The 23,423-nt window shown below is 41.6% G+C and overlaps 1 protein-coding gene across 3 annotated transcripts in view; it reads left to right on the forward strand.

Annotated features, from left to right (window-relative positions):
* Positions 1–23,423, forward strand: part of amot (angiomotin) — a 71,347-nt gene that overhangs the window by 13,700 nt on the left and 34,224 nt on the right. For all 3 annotated transcript variants that reach the window (XM_072270871.1, XM_072270872.1, XM_072270873.1), the window contains exon 2: positions 13,607–14,527. In XM_072270871.1, the coding sequence (XP_072126972.1) occupies positions 13,665–14,527 (863 nt within the window). In that variant the 5' untranslated portion in view covers positions 13,607–13,664. The remainder of the gene's footprint in view (positions 1–13,606; positions 14,528–23,423) is intronic.

A 23,423-nucleotide genomic window follows, 5' to 3' on the forward strand; every position in this document is an offset into this window, starting at 1 on the left:
AAGAAATATTCAGCACCTTTAGAGAGAAACATTTCAGGCCAATTATCTTTTGTTAGAACCAGAAAAAATTTGGAAGCAAACATGTTCTATGCAGTAGAGAAGATGGAGGGGTGAAAACAAATGGAATGCCTGTGCAACACACATCAAAGTTGCTGGTGAACGCAGCAGGCCAGGCAGCATCTCTAGAAAGAGGTGCAGTCGACGTTTCAGGCCGAGACCCTTCGACAGTACTGATGTGTCCTGACGAAGGGTCTCGGCCTGAAACGTCGACTGCACCTCTTCCTAGAGATGCTGCCTGGCCTGCTGCATTCACCAGCAACTTTGATGTGTGTTGCTTGAATTTCCAGCATCTGCAGAATTCCTGTTGGAATGCCTGTGGTTGGGTGGAGACAAAGACAATTACAATGACACCATTAGTGATGACACTGGCATGGGATGGTGCAGGGTTATTACTGTCAGCTGACCTGCTGGTAGCAATGAGCTGAATGAAAACAGACAGGAAGGTAGTTGGCTGTGACAGTGAGCGGAGAGGGAAAATATACACAGTAGCCACTTTATTAAGTATACCTGTACACCTCGTTTTTATAAATATCTAATCAGCCAATCACATGGCAGCAACTTGGTGCATAAAAAACATGCAGATGTGGTCAAGAGGTTTATTTGTTTTTCAGACCAAATATCAAAATGGGGGAAGAAATGTGACTTAAGTGACTTTACCCATGGAATGATTGTTGGTGCCAGGTGGGATGGTTTGAATATCTCAGAGACTGGTTGATCTCTTGGGTTTTCATGCACAGCAGTCTCTAGAGTTTACAGGGAATGGTGCAAACAAAATTTCGGCAGCAGCAGTTCTCTGGGTGGGTAAAAATGCCTTGTTAATGAGAGGTCATAGGAGAGTGGCCAAACTGGTTCAATCTGACAGGAAGGTGACAGTAACTCAAATGATCACGCATTACATTGCCTTTGTGAAGAAGAGCAACTCCAAATGCACAGCATGCCGAACTTTGAAGTGGATGCGCTACAGCAGCAGAAAACCATGAACATACACTCAGTGGCCACTTTATTAGGTACAGGAGGTACTGTACCTCTTAAAGTAGCCACTGAGTGTAAAATGTAAAAATAAAGCTGACACTCTTTGAGGTACCAAGTACTGTCGTTGTTGGACCTATGAAGTGAAATAAAATACTACAGATACTGAGGCCAGTAGCATCCAGCAGTTTCCAGAATCTGCAGCTTCTGCTTTCAATGATATTTGTACCTTTTAAAGTTTTCATAATGTACTGTGGCAGTATTGTGTATTATTGACCATTCTGTCCATCCCCGGATTTGGGAAAATGTATATTAAAGCAAAATTCACACATTAAGTGAATGGAATAGAATCTGGTTGTGACGCTAATTATCGGGGCATATTCTGCAGGGTCAGTGTCTGCTAGGATTGGGGCTGGGCACTCTGTTTTCTGAGCGATCATGACCTTTGAGTTGAAATCCCCAGCAGTTTTAATCAATATTCATTTTGTCAGCCTACCTTGATAATTGATGAATCCCATGCACCCACTGTGCTGAGAGGTTCCGGATATGAGTAGGCCTTATTGGACATTGGCCTTGCTGTCAGTTGTACTAATTTGATTTGTGCCTGATCATGAACAATGTTTTGTATATAAACTCTGCAGAATTTTTTGTTTGATTTGTTGTGAAATAACATAGATTAATAGTTGACATTATCAAAAATACACTTGCTTTGCCTGTGAAAAGACATGAGTGGCAGACTTGTGAAATCATGGAGTGTCTGCAGAAATGTGCAAGGCCCTGAGTTGCCCAGCAATTTTGGCATATATTTGTACTGATGAACGGACTACTGGCATGCAAGTGAATCTGTTACACAAGCAGATGTACGTAACTAGGAGCAGTTGAGTACATCCTTAGCACAAAATATTTTTATTCATAGAACAAGTGACTAAATCATACGAGTTGGTGTTCTTCTTTTCGGCCATCTGCACTCAGTGCTGCGTCCTGATTATGAAAGACTATATGCAAGTCTAAACTTGGGTCATTGTTTACAAAATTTCATTGGGTTTCAAAACTCAAATGCAAAAAAATTACAAGTTAGCTACTTAGTTCACTAACCCTTTTGCAGACACTTTTTCCACAGAAAGACACTAATATCCAGGATTGGATCACTACAGGTTTCTTTTGTTTCATTGAAAACATTTAGTTTGATATTCATACATGCAAACCAATGTACCTTTAGCCACTGTTGCACTAGCTGCTAATAGGAGTTATTTGCATGGCTGTACCTGAGAAAGTGGTAGTAGGCACACTCGTAGCGGCCTTCAGTACACAACAAATCTTGAGCCAAGTACACTTTTTTGATTTAGTCACATTAGATGCTTTCATTCTTACATGCATTAGGAAATTATTTTCTTCTTTCCTAATGGGACTAATTCCTGGTCTTGTGTTTAGAAATGTGTGCGTGTTGATGTAAAGACAGCTTTAGATTTGCTGTGTTACTGTGGCATGGGTGGCTGAAGGAATTGGAGACTAAGCCATGATAACCAATGCTAGGGGTTTGTGAAATTGCAGTCTCCCATTGTTTAGAACAGTAATTGCAATTAGCCCCCCCCTGCCCAACATCTGTGTTCACCGTTACTAAAATTTTATTCTGTGCCCTTATAACCATACAATTTGTCTTCTGCAAAATTGTCCTCCAAACATTACAGTCATATTGAATATGTGTCTACACATTTGCATTTCAATTAGTCTTTTGTCAAGCATTATAGGTTCCTTCTTATTCTTGGAAATTGTTTTCAAGATCTTTAACTTTTTGATTATGAACACATCAATAATCCTGCTAGTCCATACATTCCTGCTCGCACTCTCCATTTTTTTTTCCAATTCTGCTTCCTACTTTCATTTTATTAATGGCAGCTGTCCTTATATTCTTGTCTGTAAAAATCTCTGACATTGCTTTCCTGTTTTTAAATATTCTTAAACATTTTTAAGCTCATTCTGGAATTTAACCTGTGTTCCAGAGGTGAAAAGAAAGGGCTCTTGCTGAATTTAATAAATTGAAGTGGCAATTTAATGCCTGTCCTCTGGGGTTCTCATCTGCTTAATTTGGGACTGGACAGTCTGGTTTCTGAGCAAGCTGTCTGGATATTTAAAAAATGCAAACTTAACCTCCGGTGTCTGGCTGTTAAGATGCAGGTCTTTTTTTTGGTGTCTTCTGCCTTAATGTTTAGGATCGTTCATTTCCCTCCTTGTTAAAGGTTTTTGGGGCAGAATCAGAAACAGCAGAAAATGTTGTTCTTGATGCCATTATTGCAAGGTCCTGTTCAACATCTGCTCTAACACCAGCATGTTTACAGAGTGTGAACATCAGTGGAAAAACCTGTATTTATTACTCATTTTTAGATGGTGCTGAGTTGTTGCCTTCAGCTATTGCAATGAAAGCTTTGCACGGGCTGCTTCATGGCAAAGTCAGTGTGAGTGGGTAGTTGAACATGTCCTGCTCCGGTTTCGTGGGTCCCAGACTTCTAACGTGGTAACAATAATGTGATGGCAATAGATATCCAAGGTGGGTTGGTATCAGACATTTTGGAGTTGTGAAAAGGTGATAGTCTTTTGCTATCTCATTTCTTTTCCATTTCAACTCCTGATGACTAGAAGTAAAGCCAGAGCCCTGAATGCCTAAAATAAGAACAAGTAATATTTATGTCTGTGACAATGCCAAGTTCTTGTGCTAACAGAGGGGAAGTAAAAATGTGAGAGAGCATGCGAAACAACTGGCAGCAAACCTAGAAAAGGAAATTCAAAAATATATTTCTTGTCACGTGAAGAGGGAAAGGCTTGTAAGGAGAAAGATGGGGTCAATTAGATACTAAAAAGAAAATCTCTGGGAGGCTGAGCGCATTACTGAGGAAATTACCAAGTGCTTTACATCAGTCTTCGCCAAGGCATATGCTGTTTCTGGACTCTCAGCAACAGAAGATGCAGCTGAGATTCTGTTGAGGCTAAATATAACAATATAAAGCAGCACACACAAAACGCTGGAGTCCTGAAGAAGGGTCTTGGCCCATCATAGACTGTCACCTTTTTCTTTTAGAAGTTGCCTGACCTGCATTTTCTGTGTGTGGCTTTAGATTTGCAGCATCTGCAGAATTTTTCATGTTAGTTGTGCTTAAAGTGGATAACTCAGCTGGCCCAGACAGGTGGCCTCTCTGGTTGCTGATTGGGAAAAGGTACCTAAAACTTGGCCGTGCTCTTTCAAACATTTATGGTGTTGAGGTTTGCAAAATTGAAAATGTTATGATTTTCAAAAAGTGTCTGGAGGCAAAAATGTTATGGATGTACAAAAGGTGTTGATAACATAGTACAAATAACAAAAAAACTAAATATTGAGAACATGAGATGAAAAGTCCTTGAGCGTGAGTCCATAGGTTGTGGGAAACTTCAGTGCTTTGCAGGGAGGGAGCAGTGGACTGGGACTGCATTTAAAAGTTGTTCTGAGCTCAGGGCCACTGCTGTTTCAGTTGTAATTCTATGGCAATGAATATCATAGAAAACTTATGACCCAGAAGGCCTTTTGGCCCATCTTGTCCAAGCAGATTGAAAAATAAACTAGCAGCAAATTTAAACAACATTCGAATCTAAACTTTATCTTTCTGAATGAAAGCTTATTTTGAACCTCAGAACTTGCTCACTTTTGAAGTTAAACTAACAAGGCTACTTGGTTTGTCTTTTTTTTCCCCTTTTTTTAAGCAGCAGTGCGTGTGACATTACCAGTTCTCCAGTCTTCCTTCAGCCTGGTCTTGCAGTAAGTATCTAACTTACCTGCTCATCAAAAACCACTCTCCCCGTGGGAGGTGGGAATTTCATTGTAGCCCCTCCCACTAACTGTCATTTGGTTGATGACATCACCGTGCCGGTAGAGTTTAAATCTAGCACGTGGAAACCAGTTGTTCTCTTTTTGCTCTCTGGGTTGCCGTGGACCAGGTATTCGAAAGTGTGACAGAAGTGGTAAACAGTGGAGGTGTGCTGCAGTAAAGGGGTCCCGGGCACATATTTTTAATTAGTATTTGCACTGTAATGCCCTGGTTATGATTACTGCTATGCTGTGAGGTAGTGTAGCAGTTTTCTGTAAGAGCAGTGTGCCAAGCTGGAAAGTGTTTTGGCTTCGGCTAAGATGAGGATACGTTGTCCAACTTAGGAATGTGAGACAGCCAATCAGGATTGTGGGGAAGAGTTTTCTGAAGGACAGTAGTCTGGTTCGGGGGTTTTTGATGGGAGCGGTGAGCGGGACCTTGGGGCAAGATGACTAGAATGCCGTTGGAAATATAGTCCCCGTTGCTTTGTGCAGATGACTGGCTCCAAGGAGGAAGGGCCAATACCCCTGAGAGAGCCAATTTCCTGGAATTGAACTTTGAGGGAAGTTCGGAATGTGGTGTGTGCTTTCATACAGACTGTGGGTCCCGCGTGTGGGTAAAAGATGACTGCAGTATGAGCACCAATAATGGACCCCTTTCAAGATTTCAAGATTCAAAAAAATTTTATTGTCATTCTGACCGTACATCAGCTCTGCAGGGCAGAATGAGGCAGCGTTTCCCAGGAGCAGTGCAATCATAACATAACAAACGCAACGCGAAATAATAAACATAACAATAAATAGTAAAACAAGTTGAAATTTGTAAATATACTTTCTTTATATATGTAGTGTATGAAATGTTATTTCTGGCCGACTGACAGTACTGTATGGGCAGCTTTTACATAGCATTTGCTCAAATCCAGGTTTCTTTAATTGGAACATCACGATGTTCCTGTTTGGTTGAACCCCATATCATGCCAACCCTAGACATATATTGTTTATGAAAGGTGGCCTTCTCATCGCTCGGTCACGTGGCTGTTAGCTGAGCTTGCTAACGAGCCAAGTTTGCTTCCGAGCCCGGTGAGAGGGTTACACAGCTGTGGGTCTGTTTTGTCCTCTCACTTCAGGTGCTCACTTTAGATTAGTATTTGTAACTGAGTGTGGCATGAAGAGTTTACTGAATGTTTAGTGTGTCTTGTCTTGTAAGTAAATAGTTAACCTACTTGCCGGTAGTGAGTCTCCTCTGTCCTCACCCACTGAATCCTCAAACCTAATTGCACACAACGACTGAGTATTTAAAAGTGGTCTGAAGCTGTCAGGTTATGGGGGGGGGGGAATTCTCACAGCTCTGATCATTTTTACTCACTACTCTTCTTGCCTTTACAACTCCTGTATGAACTTGCAGCCTGTTAAATTTTTTAAAAACTTTTACTTGTGATGTATTGCAGCATTGACCCTGTTTCAGAAGCAGAATTGGGTCATACTATGGGTGAGACTAGGCAGTCGTGGATTCATGGCCTGAAGTTCATCTTGATAGCTAGGGTGAAATGATGGCAGAAGAATGGAGCTTGAGATAGGTTTGAGAATTTCCTGCTCGCCCAGTGCTGATGGTTAATTAAATCCTGTGGCTGAATAACTTGAAGCATCAGGAAAGGTGCTGTTGCGCTGGAGTTTGGATGGCCCCACCTCCTTTCTTCCATGGCCTGCTGTCCTCTCCTATCACGATCCTCCTTTAGCCCTTTTCACCTGCCACTTTGTTCTCTTTACCTCATCCCTCCCCTTTTATTTTGGCTCCTGCTGCCTTCCTTTCTAGTCCTGATGAAAGGTCTCAACAACCCCCTCCCCCCTGCATTGAGGCTGCATGACCCACTCCTTCAGCGTCTGCAGTTAAGGAGCATTTTGTCTAGATAAATGGTTGCTGAATCTTCAGAGTTATTGGGTCATTCTAGGTTTGAAAATGTACCTAAACTTGGTTCTGATCTAATCTTTGGTTAGAAGTGCATATTTTGTGCTGTTCCTATGTTTATCTACAACAGGTATATTAACTCTAAAGCGAATTACAGGTACTATTGTTTGAAGACTTATCTGGGCAATTCAGGTGACCTCATTTCTTTGCTATGCCTTTGATCTTGTGCCAGTGTAGTGCTGAAGTTTACAATAGGGTAATGAGGGAATTGGACAGTTTAATTTGCTGAAATTGAATTTCTTTATGGTGGTCATAAAGGTATGAAGACTTAGTGGTTGGCTCTCTGACCTACAAGGAACTAAACAGCGTTTTTTTCAAGATGCCGCTTTACCGAGAGAAACAAGATCAAAAGCTGCAGATCCACAGCTTTCCACTGCAGCCAAGGAGGCCATAATGAATGAAACCGAGACAGGTGCTTGTAACCACTGTAGTGAACACCATAACAATATTGCAGACTTTCCATAATTTGACTGAAATTTTAAAAACATAGGGCCATTGACTTGAAACTAAAACTTTTGTATTATGATGATGTCGACGTTCTTTCCTTCATAGGCCATTGCCAAAAGTGAGAGAAATTCTGCATGCGGTTTGGCTTTTTATGTGAACACAATGGGGAATGTGCATGTGCACATGAAGTCAACTTTTTCTCAGGATAGCTGAATGTTTTTTGCATCTCTGCTGGTGTCTGAAGCCTCCAGTTATAAATTCATGACGTGCCTTCGCATTACTACAAGTGTTTATTTTCTTGCTTTTACAATGGATATGAATGGTAATTTGAGATTTCTTAAAGAGGGCCAATTTGCATTTGTGTGGTGTCCTTCGTGACCTCCCCATATTGTAAGAGCTACACGACAATCAATCCAGAATGCAGGGTTTTGATTCAGAATGTTGACAAATGCTGCTGAGCTCACCAAGTTCCTCCAGTAGATTGTTTGTTGTTCCAGATTCCAGCATCTGCAGTCTCCTGTGTCAACAATTGGGTATGTTTGAGATTTACTCATCGTCTTTTGGGAACTACAAAAATTCCATATGATAATGAGTCAGATAATTTAATGCTAGGCACTAGGTGAGTGATAAATACATTCCAGGAAGAACTGTCTTGCTTTTCATGCTGGCGCTATGCAAAGTTATGCACCTATTGAGGGTTGAGTTGTCTGTTTAATGTTCATTTGTTATGTGCCATGTCGTATCACGTGAGCAATTATGGTCTTTCCATGACTGTGATTGTTCTTGGCAAATTTTTCTACAGAGGTGGTGTGCCATTGACTTCTTCTGGGCAGTGTTTTCCAAGACAGGTGACCCCAGCCATTATCAATACCCTTCAAAGATTGTCTGCCTGGTGTCCGTGGTGCCATAACCGGGACTTGAGATTATGTTCCAGCTACTTGTGTGACCATCCACCACCTGCTTTCATGGCTTCACTTGACCCTCATTTGGGGTGGGGGGAGTGGGGGTTTAAGCAAGTAGTACACCTTGCCCAAGGGTGAGATGTAGGCTAGTGGAGGGAAGGAGCGCCTTACACCTCCTTTGGTAGAGACGTGTCTCCACCCCGCCACCCTCTAATGTAATTATCCAAACGATGGCGCTCCATTCAGAAGACCTCTTCCCCCACCTCTTTCCCCCCCCCCCGCTGTTTTCTTAAAATCCAACTATTTCATGAATCTTTCCATTGATGAGGGAATGGTATCATTTTACTCAGTGAATGGTGGAGTCCCTGGAGTTGGAACTTGAAACCTTAATCTTCCTCACAGAAAGAATGCCACCAACTGAGCTATTGAATGAATTATTTTAAAACAGTACGCATTTGAGAAAGGAATAGTGTTACCTGGAAACATAGAGAAAGGAGATTTGGTAACATAGCTCTGCAGATTTTAGCGATGAAGAAGTTTAAGAGATAATTGGAATGGGGGTACGTCTGTGAATTTGCGTTTTTAATCAGAAATTCATCATCAGGCTGAGGTTTTGAATGAAAGGCAGTGCTGTGATACTTAAATTGAGAAATGATGACCCCAAACTACTCGTGCATCCATCCACTGAGAACATTTTTGTATTTGAGGGGTGCAGGAAATTAATAGTGTTCTCTGCTTTGCTATCCATGCACCTTGGGAAGTGTGATAGCCATAATTGCACAATAAATACGTAATTATCTCTGTGTGAAAATTCTGTGGATAGAAGCTGCCTTCTTACAGATAAATAATAGATTTAGTACAAAGTATTTATACGCTAGAATCCTGTCTCCATTGGAACTCAATATTGCTTAGAAGCTCAGGCCAAAACAGTGGCAAGTACTGACGACAGGAGCATTTTCTCAGTGGAGCGCCTGATGTGAGTCGTCTGAGAACTTGCTTGAGAGAATGGAAGAGAATTTTAATAAATTACTAAAAAATAAATGTGCATTTTCAAGAGTATCATCTTGCTCCATTTCCACATTAGGTTGTGGTTTGTCCCACCTCACATAGAAATACACGGCAAGAATTTTTGGTTCTTCTCAATTTGGACCAGTCTAGTTGCCTCTCTCTGCTTTTTTTAAAAAAAAGGTTGTGTCAGGTGGTATCTGTGGAGTGAGAAATAATTAATGTTTCTCACCTGCATGTTTCCAACATTTCCTACTTTATATCTGATATCAAGCATCTACAATTTTGTGTATTTATACTTTATACTTTATTGTCGCCAAACAATTGGTACTAGAATGTACAATCATCACAGCGATATTTGATTCTGCGCTTCACACTCCCTGGAATACAAATATTAAATATTAAAAATATTAATAGTTAAATTAGTAAATATTAAAAATATAAATTATAAATCATAAATAGAAAAATGGGAAGTAAGGTAGTGCAAAAAAACCGAGAGGCAGGTCCGGATATTTGGAGGGTATGGCCCAGATCCGGGTCGGGATCCGTTCAGCAGTCTTATCACAGTTAGAAAGAAGCTGTTCCCAAATCTGGCCGTACGAGTCTTCAAGCTCCTGAACCTTCTCCCGGAGGAAAGAGGGATGAAAAGTCTGTTGGCTGGGTGGGTCGTGTCCTTGATTATCCTGGCAGCACTGCTCCGACAGCGTGCAGTGTAAAGTGAGTCCATGGATGGAAGATTGGTTTGTGTGATGTGCTGCGCCGTGTTCACGATCTTCTGCAGCTTCTTTCGGTCTTGGACAGGACAACTTCCATACCAGGTTGTGATGCACCCTAGAAGAATGCTTTCTACGGTGCAGCTATAAAAATTAGTGAGGGTTTTAGGGGACAGGCCAAATTTCTTTAGTTTTCTCAGGAAATAAAGGCGCTGGTGGGCCTTCTTGGCAGTGAATGGTGCTTTGTTAGACCAAGTCAGGTCATTTGTGATATTGACCCCGAGGAACTTAAAGCTTTTGACCTGTTTCACTTGCGCACCACCGATGTAAATTGGGTCGTGCAGTCTGCTACTCCTTCTGAAGTCAACAACCAATTCCTTCGTCTTGCTGACGTTGAGGGATAGGTTATTGTCTTCGCACCATGCCACCAGGCTCTTAATTTCCTCTCTGTACTCAAACTCATCATTACCCGAGATACGGCCTATAATTGTTGTGTCATCAGCAAACTTATATATTGAATTTGATGGAAACTTGGCTACACAATCATGGGTGTACAGTGAGTACAGCAGGGGGCTGAGTACACAGCCTTGTGGGGCACCGGTGCTCAGAGTGATTGTAGAGGAGAGCTTGTCCCCTATTTTTACAGCCTGGGTCCTGTCTGTGAGGAAGTTGAAGATCCAGCTGCTGATCTGAGTGCTAAGGCCCAGGTTTCAGAGCTTAGGAATCAGTTTATTTGGAATGATGGTATTAAAGGCAGAGCTGTAATCTGTCTACGTTGCCTATTAGCACTTAAACTGAAAAATCAATAAGCATTTTATTTCTTACTGTTTTAGGGCTTCTTGGGGAACAACTGATAATCTGGTTCTATGCACTTAGAAAATGTGTATCTGTTAATATTCTACCTTTTTAAGTGTTGCTGAGCTGCTATTAAAGGTTGATGGATGTGTGAAAATTTCAATTGCCTTCACCTGAATGATGAAAATGGGATAATTGTGTGTTTTGGGTCTAAAGTTGTTGTTTGAGAGAACATAAAGTATTATATAGAGGGAAAAATTTGTGATAAGAAATACTCAACTAATGTTTAGTGTGGCATTATAATAAATAATGTCATTTTTCCCATATTTTCTTTTGACTTTGGAGGCTATTTGGTCCATTGAGTCAGTGCCAGTTCTTGTAGCATGCCCATCTGCCATTTGTTTGCCACCCAATATATTTTCTTGGATACCAATTGATTTTAATTTATTTTTTTTTAATCTTGTCTCTTCTGCGGACAACTGTCGGTGTGCTAGTAAGCAGTAACACCAATTTACCTTAAAAGACTTTTGTCTTTCCACTGTGTATTTGTACACCAGAAAATGTTACAACATCGCCAAATTGTGTGCAGTTCAGGACACTAAGCTATAAGTTGGAAAGTGTGCAGAAAAGATTCACAAGACGAGCCCTCAAAATGTGACTGAAAGAAGTCACCAGGAGACACTGAAGCTGGTGATATAGACATCTTTATTCAGCACACAAGCAGTATCGTACTGGAAACATTCTTAGAAGAGGCTGTCTGATCTAATATTACATGACACTTTTATACGCTAAAGATCAAAGGTAACAGCAGGACAATTCTATCGTTACAATGTATCCACAACACATCCTTTGAATTACATATAACTTTCAAGCACCTCCATCTTCACTCCAGACACCCAAAATGAATGTTAATTCTCTCTGACTCTAGGCTGCATTCATGCATATGCAGACATCTCATGTCAAATGGAGTATTTCTTTGTAGGCAATTGACCCCAGTCCACAGCTCCAAGAACACTATTGTTCTGGGGCTGCATTTTAAACTCTATCTATAATCCACTTTCAGGTTTGAAGATTGGTTGCTGTTGAAATTAATATTAATTGTATTCCATAACTCCAGAATGCACCCTAACAACTGGAATTAGAAAGCTTGAGTTCTAAAGAAAGACTAGATAGCTGGGACTTCTTTGCCTGGAGCATAGGAGACGAAGAGGTGGCGTTGCAGTGATGTATGAATTTGTGAGGGGCATTGATAGGGTGAACAGTCAGCCTTTTTTTCTGGGTAGGGGAGTCTGAAACAAGAGGCCATAGTTTTAAGGTGACAGGAGAGAGATTTAAAAGGGACCTGAGGGGCAACTTTTTCCACACTAGGGTGGTGGGTAAGTGGAATGATCTGCCCAAGTAAAGGGTAGATCCAGATACAATTGTTTAAAAGTTACTTAGACAGGTGCATGATAGGAAAGGTTTAAAGGCCGAACTTGGACATTGAGACCTGCCTGGTGTTGTACAAGCTCCTCTATAATTCATATCCTTTAAGTAAAGTGATCAGCCCTGTTAGGTATATCACCATGGTTATAGGTCATTAGTACTAAGTGATTCATATACCAGAAAAACAAAGTGATTAAACTTAACAATGAATTGAATATTACTCATGAATCCACTGAAGATGTGCTTTTGTATTTCAATAAGCCAATATGGTTCAAGCACCTGTAAATTAATGAGTTAGGGAAATTTTGTAAAAAGTATGTCAAGGTAGCATTTGAAAGAAATAGCCAAGTTAACCTTAGATGTGAGGTCTTCTAATTAGATTATTTTAATTAGATGAAACGATTAGTAAATTTTTAACCTTCCTTTGTGACATAATTTTACTTTGAGTTGCTTTTCAATTTATGTCTGGAATTATCTGTGACACAGTGTAATTGGATTTGAAGATGGTATAGCACTTCTTAATGCCATTACAAGCTATAGTAAAATGTAAGATCGACAGCATATAAAATTCTGCCCTAATAGGTGGAACCACATACCACAAGGTGTAATCACTGCATTACACACAAATGAGCAAGACGTTGTTAGTGACTCACTTTTTTTCTACAGAAACTAAACTATTTTACATAGTACCTCTTATTTGAATTGTGAAATGACAGAGGAGCCTTTCATGTGCCAGCTTGTTGTTGTGGACGTAATTACATTCTTGCCCAAGTTCCAGGAATATCAACACTTAAAGGAATATAGTTCTGTGTATCAGAGAAGATCTTTCTCCATTGCTCTCCAGCACACTGGTACTTTATCCTAAAAGTTGCAGCTTATTCTGAGGTATGCTTTCTGGAATGCTAGTATCTTGTCGATGGACTTTCTTCTGAGTCGGGCGTTGAGCACGAAGACCTGAATTGTCACTTTGGATCCTGTTAGGCATTCACGAATGTAATATTGGTTCCCCAGATAGCAATGGAAACAATAAATGTGATTTGCTTTTATTCTTCTGTAGAGAACCTGCCAAATCAATTGAAGCAAATCTCCACCCCACCCCACGACCCTTTCTCCTCTAGGGAAATATAGAAATATTAGCTAACTTTGACTAATGGCTGTTGCAGCCTATCTGGTTTGTCTGGCTTATTACAAGTACAGTTACAGCAGCTATTCTCAGGGGAAGTGGGGATGGAATATAATTTTTTGGGTGTGATCACAGCTGCTTGTAAATTAGTCTGAAAACTTTATTGGGAATCATTGGAATTTGTCACTGAAAGCAGTTCTCAAAATTCTACTCCTAATTTCAAACAGGTATTTTAATTAAGTACATGTAAGAAATGTAAATAATCCTGAGATTGTGTCAAATGATTTTACCTCTAATTCTATTATACTTTTTTTTTCTCTCTCTCTCTCTCTTTCTCTCTCTCTCTCTCTCTCCCTCTCTCTCTTGAAGACAAGGCTCACGTCGATGTACATACCTGGACGGCATTCACAGAACACACAAGCTTGAAATGAGAAATTCAGAAGAAGGAACAAGTGGGACAGTTCTACAGCGTTTGTTACAAGAGCAACTCCGTTATGGCAACCCTAGTGAGAATCGCAACCTGCTTGCCCTGCACCAGCAGGCCACGGTAAACGTTATTGCCTTCAACAACAATGGGTCAGTGATAGCTTCCAGTGATGGCATGACACAAGATGAGCGTCAAATGGTCCCACATTCTGCACGACAGGAACCCCAGGGCCAGGAGCTGCAGGTTGACAACAGTGCCATGGAGAAGCAGCTGCAGAGCCGAGCAGCGCAGAATACCGAGGAGCTCCCAACGTACGAAGAGGCGAAGGTCCAATCGCAGTTCTTCAGAGGACAGCAGCATACAGCAGCGGGAACTGCTTTCTTTGTTACGGGAATAAACAACCAGAAGATGAGAACTGAAGGCCGGTCCACAGTCCAAAGGATTGGAGCTGGGAAGGTTCACCAGGATGATGGGCTTAAAGACTTGAAACAAGGTCACGTTCGCTCTCTGAGTGAACGCCTCATGCAACTCTCCTTAGCAACAAATGGTGTCAAAGAACAATCTTCCATTGCAAGTGGCGTGATTTCATCCCAACAGGCAAATGAGTTTTATATGAGTGCTGGCCATGTTTTGCCTCAGACGTCTGTGAAAGGGACTGACCCCCGAGGACCACCGCCAGAATATCCGTTCAAAAATACACCTGCGTTAACTGTTACTTCCAAGGCTCAGGATTATGGAAATTGCTACAGTGACTTCCGATTGGGAATGGTATCTGAGATATTAAAACCAGGTGTAAATTCACATATCAGGCCAGATGCTCCTGGTATGAGGTACCAGCCACCTCCAGATTATGGTTCTGTCAGGTAAATTCAACACCTTCAATTCCTGTAATCCGTAAGTAGCACAAAAATGAGAAAATCTGCAAACACTGCAAAAACAAACAACACACACAAAATGCTGGAGGAACTCAGCAGGCCAGCAGCTTCTATGGAAAAGAGTAAACAGTTGACGTTTCAGGCCGAGGCCCTTCTTCGGGACTGGGGTAAAAAAGACGAGGTTAGAGCAAGAAGGTGGGGGGGGGGTGGAGGAAGAAGTACAACATGGTGGGTGAAAATGGGAGGGATGAAGTAAGGCACAGGGAAGTTGGTAAGTGGAAGAGATAAAGGGCTGGAGAAAGGGGAAATCTGATAGAGGGTAGAAGAAAAAGGAAAGGTGGAGAAGTACCTGAAGGAGGTGTTGAAATGAGAGAGGGAAATGGGAATGGTGAAGGGGGGTGTGGGGGTGCGAATTACCAGATGGTTGGGAATGTTCATGCTGTCAGGTTGGAGGCTATCCAGATGGAATATAGGGTGCGCTCCTCCAACCTGAACGTGGCCTCGTGGCGGTAGAGGAGGCCGAGGACTGATGTGTCAGAATGGGAAGTAGAGTTGAAGTGGGTGACCACTTGAAAATTCCGTTTTTCTGGTGGACAGTGTGTTGGTGAACTGCTTTGCCGAGAATGTAGATTGGGAGACTTTTGCTGAGACCCACCACCAGGCACATCTTTCCTCCTCCCCCCCCCGGCCCCAAACGTTCCGATTTCTGCAGGGATATTGCTCCCTATGTGACTCCCTTGGCCATTCATCCCTCCCCACTGATCTCCCTCCTGGTACTTATCCTTGCAAGTGGAACAAGTGTCATACCTCCCCGTACACCTCCTCCCTCACTACCATTCAAGACCCCAAACAGTCCTTCCAGGTGAGGCGACAGTTCACCTGTGAGTCTGTTGGGTCATCTGCTGTGGCCTCCTGTAGACCGGTGATACACCATATTAGATTGGGAGATTGCTTTGCCGAGCAGTTATGCTTCATTCACCAGAAAAAGTGGGATCTCCAATTCTGTTTCCAATTCCCATTCTGATATGTCAGTCCATGGCCTCATCTACTGCTGTGATGAGGCCACACTCAGGTTGGAGGAGCAACACCTTGTAATCTGCCTGGTTAGCCTCCAACCTGATGGCATGAACATCAATTTCTTGAACTTCTGGTAATTGTTCCCCCCCCCCCACCCCCCCCAACACCATTTCCATTATAGATTCCCTCTCTCACCTCATCTCTTTACCTGCCCATCACCTCTCTTTAGTGCTCCACCACCTTCTCCAGCCCTTTATTTCTTTCGCCAATCAACTTCCCAGTTCTTCACTTCACCCTTCCCCCTCTTACGGTTTCACCTATCACCTACCACCTTGTACTCCTTCCTCCCCTTCTCTTCCCTCCCCTCACCTTCTCGCTCCAGCTTCCCATCTTTTTTTCCAGGCCTGATGAAAGGTCTTGGCCTGAAATGCCGATGGCTTACTCTTTTCCATAGATGCTGCCTGGCCCGTGCTGAGTTCCTCCAGCATTTTGTATGTGCTTCCTATAACCTGTTGTTTCTGAGGTGTGAAGTCTCAGTCATAGTTTTGTGTAGAGTTAGAAGCAAGTGAAATTCCAAAGAGGTCAGTCAACCATCTTCTGGCATTTAAACTTCACATACAGTTGCTCCCACCCCTTGTAATCAATTTTACTATTTCCTCTCGTGTTTTTATGTTTTCCCACATTGTTTAAATACCATTCAAATGTAATACTCTGAGGTGTGTTCTGAGTTACCTATTGGATTCAATAGTGACTATCTCATCACGTAACCTTTGGTTTGGAGATAAGTAATAGGTCTGCTGCATGGGATGAGGAACTAGCGTTTTGGTCCGGGAACTGGGTGAGAGGACATTGTATGACACATTTATTGATCAGAACGTAGAACAGTAAGATTCAAGACTGTTTTTTCTTCGGTTCTCAAGTGTAAAGGAGAACAAAATGATTGTTACTCCAGATCTGAGGCAACTTTAAAAAAAGCACGATGAACATAACGAACACAATAAAAGAAAACACAAATAAATATAAAAGCAATCCTATAAAACAACGTCCAAGTAACTGTTATACACACAGACTGATTGTAGTAAATCTACAGCCCTTGCTGTAAATCTGTGTTGTGTTACTGGTATTCTATAGGTCAAAGCTTAACTTTGCATTTTGTGAGGATTTTTTTTATAAATCTTTACATTTATGAAGGAGCCTAATGAGTTGGTGCCAGAAACCTGGCAGTTTTGTTTTGGCTATGATTGTATTCTTCAAGAACAAACCCACTCAGCTATTGTAGTTGGGTGAGTGGGCAAATCCATTACTCTGGTGCTCTGCTTGTATGCCTGTGACCAGAGAGATCACAAACTGAAACTCTTCCCAAAGCTTCACCTGTACTTTGCTTCCTTAATTTTCTAATATTTGGGGGATGTGCATGAGTTCTAAACAGTTCTGGCAGGTTTTGGTGGTGGTGTCAAATCCAGCACTAATGGTGGTGAGCTATGACTTTATCTGCTGTACCTGTCTTGTGAAGGTGTTTCCACAGTGGCATTCAGAGGGCATTCCAAGGTTTAGACCTGGGTAATATGATACCATTCCAAGTCAGAATTGTTTACAATTAGGTGGTGAACATGATGGCATATTGTTGAATGTGTTTGTTGAAACATTCAAAAAATGGAAACTTTTTTTTGAAAAGATCTAGAAACATGAAGAGTTTCCACTAGAATAATCAAAGGTTATTTGACTTAATCCAAACCAATTTAGACCACAAGAATCTGTGGGATTCCAGTTTGACGTTGCTCTGGGTAACTTTAAACATGCACATATTTTAGAATTCAGTGGGGTTTGTTTTTTCGGAAAGTATCAAAGGAAAATAGGTCTTGTAATATTGGAAAAAATGGGGTTAAAATGGCACTTAAGAATATAACATGCTGACAATTTATTGGAATTAATAAACAAACTGTTCCATAAGGCATGGGAGCAGAATTTGGCTATTCAGCCCATCAGGTCAGCCAATCTTCTTTCTATGCTAGTATCTTTCCAATACGTTGGGCTCTTGTTTATCACTTTCTTGTGCAGCACCGTGTCAAAGGCCTTCTGAAAATCCAAGTAAACAATATCCATTGACTTTCCTTTATCTATCCAGCCTGCTATTTAAAGGCATAGGGAAGTACAGCACAGAAACAGGCCCTTTGGGCCATCTAGTCCATACCAAAACGATTTAAACTGCCTACTCCCAACGACCTGCACCTTGGATCATAACTCTCCTTATCTCTAATATCCATGTATACCTATCCAAACTTACCCTAATCAAAAAATTCCAGTAGAATTTTTGGCAAATTTGCCCTTAAGGAAACCATGGTGACTTTAGCCTATTCTGTTGTGGCCTCCATGTACCTGAATAATGGACTCTTATTGTCTTTCCAACCACAGACGTCAGGCTGATTGGCCTATAATTTCCTGTCTTTTGCCTCCCTCCCTTCTTAGAAAGTGGAGTGATACTTGAAATATTTCAGTCTTTCTGGGACCATTCCAGGATCTAGTGACTCTTGAAAGATCATTCCTAATCCCTACACAACCTCTTCAGCCCCCACTTTCAGAACTCTGTGGTGTAGTCCTTCTGGTCCAGGTGAATTGGCTATGTTCAATCCTTTCATATTCCCAAGCATTTTCTCCTTCGTGATAGCGACTGCACTTGGTTCTGCCACCTGCTTCTCTCAAGTTTATATCATGCTGCTGGTGTCTTCCACAGTGAAGAATGATGCAAAATGCTTATGTTCATTTGTCATTACTTTGTTTTCCGTTACTACCTCCCCAGAGTCATTTTCCAGCCGTCTGATGTCTATTCTTATCTCCTTTTCATATATATATCTCTCTCTGAAAGATTTATGGTATCCTTTATTAAATTATTGGCTAGCTCACCTTCATATTTCATTGTTTCTCTGCTTGCTTTTTATAATTGCTTCCTGTTGGTTTTTAAAAGCTTTCCTATTTATACTATGCTGTATGCCCTCTCTTTTGCTTGTGTGCTGTTTTTGACTTCCCTTATCAGCCATGGCTACCACATCGTCCCTTTAGAACGCTGCTTCATCTTTGGGATGAGCCACTCCTGTATCTTCAGAATTACTCCCAGAAACTCCAAGCATTGCAGCTCTACTGTCATCCCTGCTGGTGTTCCCTTCCAATCAAATTTGGTCAGCTCCTCTGTCATGCTTCTGTAGTTGACTTTACTCACCTGTAATAACGATAGATCCTAGTTTATCAAATCCCTTTCAAACTGCAGGGTGAATTATATCACATTATGATCACTAACTCTTAAGGGTTTCTTTACCTTAAGCTCCCTAATCAAATCTAGTTCATTACACTACATCTAACCAGAACTTTTCCTTTGAAAAGCCATCTCATAGCATTCTACAAATTCCTTCTTCTGGGATTCAACACCAACCTGATTCCCCCCCCCCCCCCCCCAATATACCTATGTGTTGAAATCCTCCATGACCATGGCCATATTGCCCTTTTCACATGCCTTTTCTATTTCCCGTCGTAATTTGTAACCCGCATCCAGACACTGTTTTGAGGTTTAACGCCCATCCGAGTCTTTTTACCCTTTGCAGTTTCTTAACTCAACTCACAGGAATTCTACACCTTCTGGTCCTTTGTTACTTCTTTCTATGGATTTGATTTGCGTCCAAGAAGGCCACCCCATCTCTTCTGCCCACTTGCCTGTCCTTTGTGAATCCTTGGATGCTAAACTCCCAACTGTGATCTTCTTTCAACCATGACTCAGCGATGCCCACAACATCATACCTGCCAATTTCTAACTGTGCTACAAGATCATCTATCTTATTCTGAACACTGTGTGCATTCACTTATAACATGTTTAGTCCTGTATGTGCCACCCTTCCTTTCAATTTCGTTTCAATGTTCCTGAAGTTAAATTCTTACCCCTTTCTCAACTTTTTGTCTTGAAACTTTGAACCTTTAACCTTTATCCTGGAGACTTCTGTAAGCTCTCCTGCACTCTCCTTCCCTATTCCTTTATCAATACTTTTCCACAGTGTTGAACGCAGTCTCCTACTATTTATTATAAAGCCCTCTCCTCAGCCCTATTTATGTGATTTGCCAGCACCATATCTAAAGCAGAGGTTGGTAGGTACTTGATTAGTAAGGGCATCAAAGTTTATGGGGAGAATGGAGTCGAGGGGGATAATAAATCAGCCCTGATGGAATGGTCTTACGATGTTATAGACCCTCGACCCAGCATGATTCAGGTGGAGCCAACCCCTTCATGCCTTACAGTGCCCGACGCAGGCCTCTCATGGTCTGAGTCAACGTTCTCTCCCTCCCAACCCCAACGGAACAGCTCCCTCCTTCCCCAGTACCGGTGCCTATTCCCTAGCCAGCTACTCATGGCCCTCTTGAACTTCCACTTGTTGGCCAGACTTGTAATCTGAATTAATTGTTTTTTTTTGTCCTTCCTGTGGGGAAACATCTGGCCTTGTTGCTTTCCCTGACTACACAGCTGGGATCAGAAACTTAGATGCAATAACTTTTGTTGTTTGAAGTGCCTTCAATATCTTCTATAGCTCCTAAGCTGCAATCAGCCATGTTCAGATCCAAGAAAGCAGTAATTTTTATGAAAAGTACCATGAATGGGCTGATCTCCTGTGCAGGCTATAGCTGTCAGCAGAGTAAAACTGGGAAAATTCTGACTGATTTGTGTAGCCAAGAACGTGTTGTGTTTGACTGCTATAAAACTGGAGTAGCATCGTGCCTGTAAAATGACTTAAAGATAAGTGAGCATACATAGGTATTGCTGCTGAAATCAGAAGGTGAGGTGATAGATCCTTTGTTGCAAATGGACACAGAACAAGAACGGACTGTTTGGCCCACTATGTTGTGCTGAACCAGATGAATTAGTATTAAATGGCTATCTAAACTCTTCAGCCCATGTCCTTTCATTTTCCTCACGTCTACGTGCCTATCCAAACATCTCTTTAAAAATCCCTTGTGTATGTGTATCTGCCTCTGCCACCACCCTAGGCAGCACAGTTCAGGTACCCACTACTCCCTTCGTGTTTTTTTTTAAAAAAAAACAACTTTGCCCCTCACATCTGCTTTGAAATTACCCCATCTCACTTTAAATGCACGCCCTCTGGTATTAGATGTTTCTACCTTTGGGGGCGGGGGGGGGAAGAATACCATCTGTCCTCTCATCTATCCCTCTCATAATCTCATAAACCTCCATCAGATCTCCCCTCTACCTCCGCTGCACCAGAGTAAACAGCACTCATTTGTCCATCCTCTCATTACGGCACATGCCCTCTAATCCAGGCAGCATCCTGGTGAGCCTGTTCTGCACCCTCTCCAAAGACTCAACGTCCTTCCTATAATGAAAGTGCCAGTGCTGTAGGATTCGGCTGTGCACAGAGTTAATGCTGATAGTTGGAAAGACTGGAGCAGAAGTCATATAATTAATCTGTTAGATGCTTGAATCTCTTAAACACCTCCAACCAAACTTTCACTTTGTGCTGTAGAAGCTGAAGATCTGATTCATTTAAAGGATGTGGGCATCAGAGGCAAGGTCACCATTAATTGCTCATTCCTAATTGCTGTTATTAGTCTTGTCTGTCTAACCTTTGTCTAGAGATCTGTCCTTTGGTTATACTTTTACAAGGCCGTATCTTAGACTTCATTCAACATTAAAGATTCGGCATAGATGCAAGTGCTGTTGCAGTGAACTTGTATAAGCAGGAACAAGAGAGGTTGAAGTTTGGGTCTGAGTTTGAGTGGAGTACTATAATTATATTTCATCATAGGTATGTACATGGCCAATTGAAATCTTCAGTACACTTACTGTACATCGATATATTTTTGGGAGATGAGCCATTTGGAGAAGAGTGGGAAATGAAATTGAGGTGTTGACCTGGCATCATCTTTTTAAAAAAAAAAGTTAGCTCCAGCTGCAGTGGCTGAATGGTTGACCCTGTTCATTTATGCTTATGCTGCCTATATTCCTGCCTCATTCAATCATTTATCTCTTGAGTTGTTATACACAAATCTTTGTTATGGATTACTCTGCAGTGTTTCATGTGACAATTGTATTAAATTTTGTTCTTTTGGGGAAATGAGATGATGTGGGAGCCACTGTCTCTAAGTTTAGAGTTTTGTATGTTCTCCCCGTAACCATGTGGGTTTCCTCCAGGTGCTCTGGTTTCCTCCCACACTCCAAAAACATACTGGTTAGTAGGTTAATTGGTCACAGGGGTGTAATTAGATAGCGTGGGCTTACTGCACTTTTTCTCTAAATAAAAATGATAGTCCACAAGTTAACACATCTTCAAAGGCTTAAAAATATATAATCAGTGCTAGTATCAAAACCTGAATAATTGTTTTTAAACCTCATCAATATCTATTTGCCTCAGCCTATTCAGCAGGTGCATTTCTTCCTGCCTGACTCATCTGACTAAGCCAAATAATGTTCTCTTTATTATGTTGATTGCGAGGAAAAAGGTGTGATTGACAGTTGCTGGAGGGCTGGGATCATAATCGTTCAGTGGAAAGAACCACTGGTTGTTTGGCTGCAATACACCAATCAGTGGTACATGTCAAACAATAACAAGAGTAGTCAAGTCTCATATACTCGTTTTACTTGTCTACAAGAATTTGGAGAATTCTATTACTGTGGCCACTATTTTCTAGTTTACGTACACACACTAACCAAATATGAATGGAAGCCATTTGGCTTGGAGAGTTGCACTGGATTCACAAACAAATGTGCTCTTGATTTTGACTAAGAGCTGAACTCTCTTGACAGTGCACCTCTGATCAGGGTGAGAACTGGCTCCCCCAAGCTGTTTGAATCGGTAGAAATATGATGCATTGCACAAGATGGAAGCTCCCCATTTTATAGGTGTTTTCTTTGTAATATAGAAGATTTAGGGATTAACTTTATTTGTCTCGTATGCATTGAAACATACAGTGAAACGTGTTGTTTGCATCAAATCAACAGGGATCGTGCTGAGCAGCTTGCTGTTCTGGCGCCATCGTGGCATTCTCACAACTTACTAACCCTAACCGTACATCTTTGGAAATTGGGCGGAAGCCAGATCACCTGGAGGAAACCTGTGAGGTTATGGGCGGAATGTACAAACTCGTTACAGACAGCAATGAGAATTGAGCCCCGATCTTACAGTGGGCGATGTATAGCATTGTGCTCACTGCTGCACTACCATGCAGCCCCCACGTTATCATATTAATGTTTGTACTTTTGAACAAGTCATTTGGTTAAAATCTGTGGGACCGCTTGGTTTACGCACACACAGTGCTGGAGGAAGTCAGGAGGTCGGGCAGCATCTGTGGAAGTGAATAATCAGTAGACAATTTCAGGCTGAGACCCTTCATTAGGACTGGAAAGGAAGGGGGAAGAAGCCAGAGTAAGGTGGTGGGGGAAGGGGAAGGCATATAGATGTTTAAAGTAAATTTGTTATTCAAGTGCATGTACTTCTCCATATACAACTCTGAGATTCATTTTCTTGTGGGCATACTCAATAAAAGTAGAGAATGATAACCGTAATGGGATCAGTGGAGGACCACCCAACTAGGGCATTCAACTAGAGTGCAGAAGACAACAAATTGTGCAAATATAATAATAATAATAATAAATAACTAAACAATAGATATCAAAAACATGAGATGAAGAGTCCTTGAACGTGGCTAGAACATGATGGGCGAAGCCAGGTTGGGTGGTGGAGGTGGGGGGGAATAAAAGGAGAAGCAGGGAAGTGATAGGTAGGAAAATAAAAGGTTGGAGAAGAAGGAATCTGATGGAAGAGGAATGGACCATGGGAGAAAGGGAAGGAGGAGGAGGCACCAGGGGAAGTGGAGA

This window comes from Mobula birostris, chromosome 10 (genome assembly GCF_030028105.1).
Source record: "Mobula birostris isolate sMobBir1 chromosome 10, sMobBir1.hap1, whole genome shotgun sequence".
Lineage (NCBI taxonomy): Eukaryota > Metazoa > Chordata > Chondrichthyes > Myliobatiformes > Myliobatidae > Mobula > Mobula birostris.